The 453-nt window shown below is 61.1% G+C and overlaps 1 protein-coding gene across 1 annotated transcript in view; it reads right to left on the bottom strand.

The window, feature by feature from the left end:
- LOC104542003 (ectonucleoside triphosphate diphosphohydrolase 2-like) overlaps positions 1–453 on the bottom strand; it is a 4,087-nt gene that overhangs the window by 1,955 nt on the left and 1,679 nt on the right. The window contains 2 exon segments of the mRNA XM_010186177.1: positions 2–193; positions 294–453. Of these exon segments, the coding sequence (XP_010184479.1) occupies positions 2–193; positions 294–453 (352 nt within the window).

Raw genomic sequence — 453 nt, 5'->3', positions numbered from 1 at the left:
GGTCCCTTCCGTAGCAGAGGAAGCTGTGGGTGTACACTTTGTACGCCTGGCCGTACAGCTTCAGCATCACCTCGTTCTTGGGGTCTTCGATGGTGTCCCTGGTTTCAAAGGTGATCTGTGTGGAAGCGCCCCCGAAGTCCATGGCCCCCAGGGTCTTCTTCTGGGGCTGGATCCATTCCCCGAGCCACCCGCGCTGAGCAGGGAAGGCAAGAGCAGGCGTAAGGATGTGACGAGGTGTGGGACAACACGGCCGCCATGAACGTCCCCGTTGGGCGCCACGCTCCCGTGCCCACCTTGATGAAGTTCTCCAGGAGGTAGTTTGCGGTGACCCAGCCAAAAACCCCTTCCTCTTCTCCTGACAGGATCTTCGCCCCTCGGAAATCGAAGGGGTACGACTTCAGCGTGGCCGCCACGGAGCTGAGGACGGCGTCCGAAGCCTGGGGGTTGGTGATG

Source organism: Mesitornis unicolor, unplaced genomic scaffold (genome assembly GCF_000695765.1).
Source record: "Mesitornis unicolor isolate BGI_N332 unplaced genomic scaffold, ASM69576v1 scaffold31686, whole genome shotgun sequence".
Classification (NCBI taxonomy): Eukaryota; Metazoa; Chordata; class Aves; order Mesitornithiformes; family Mesitornithidae; genus Mesitornis; species Mesitornis unicolor.
The sequence above is the reverse complement of the archived record's forward strand: the minus strand, read 5'-3'. Positions and strand labels throughout refer to the sequence as shown.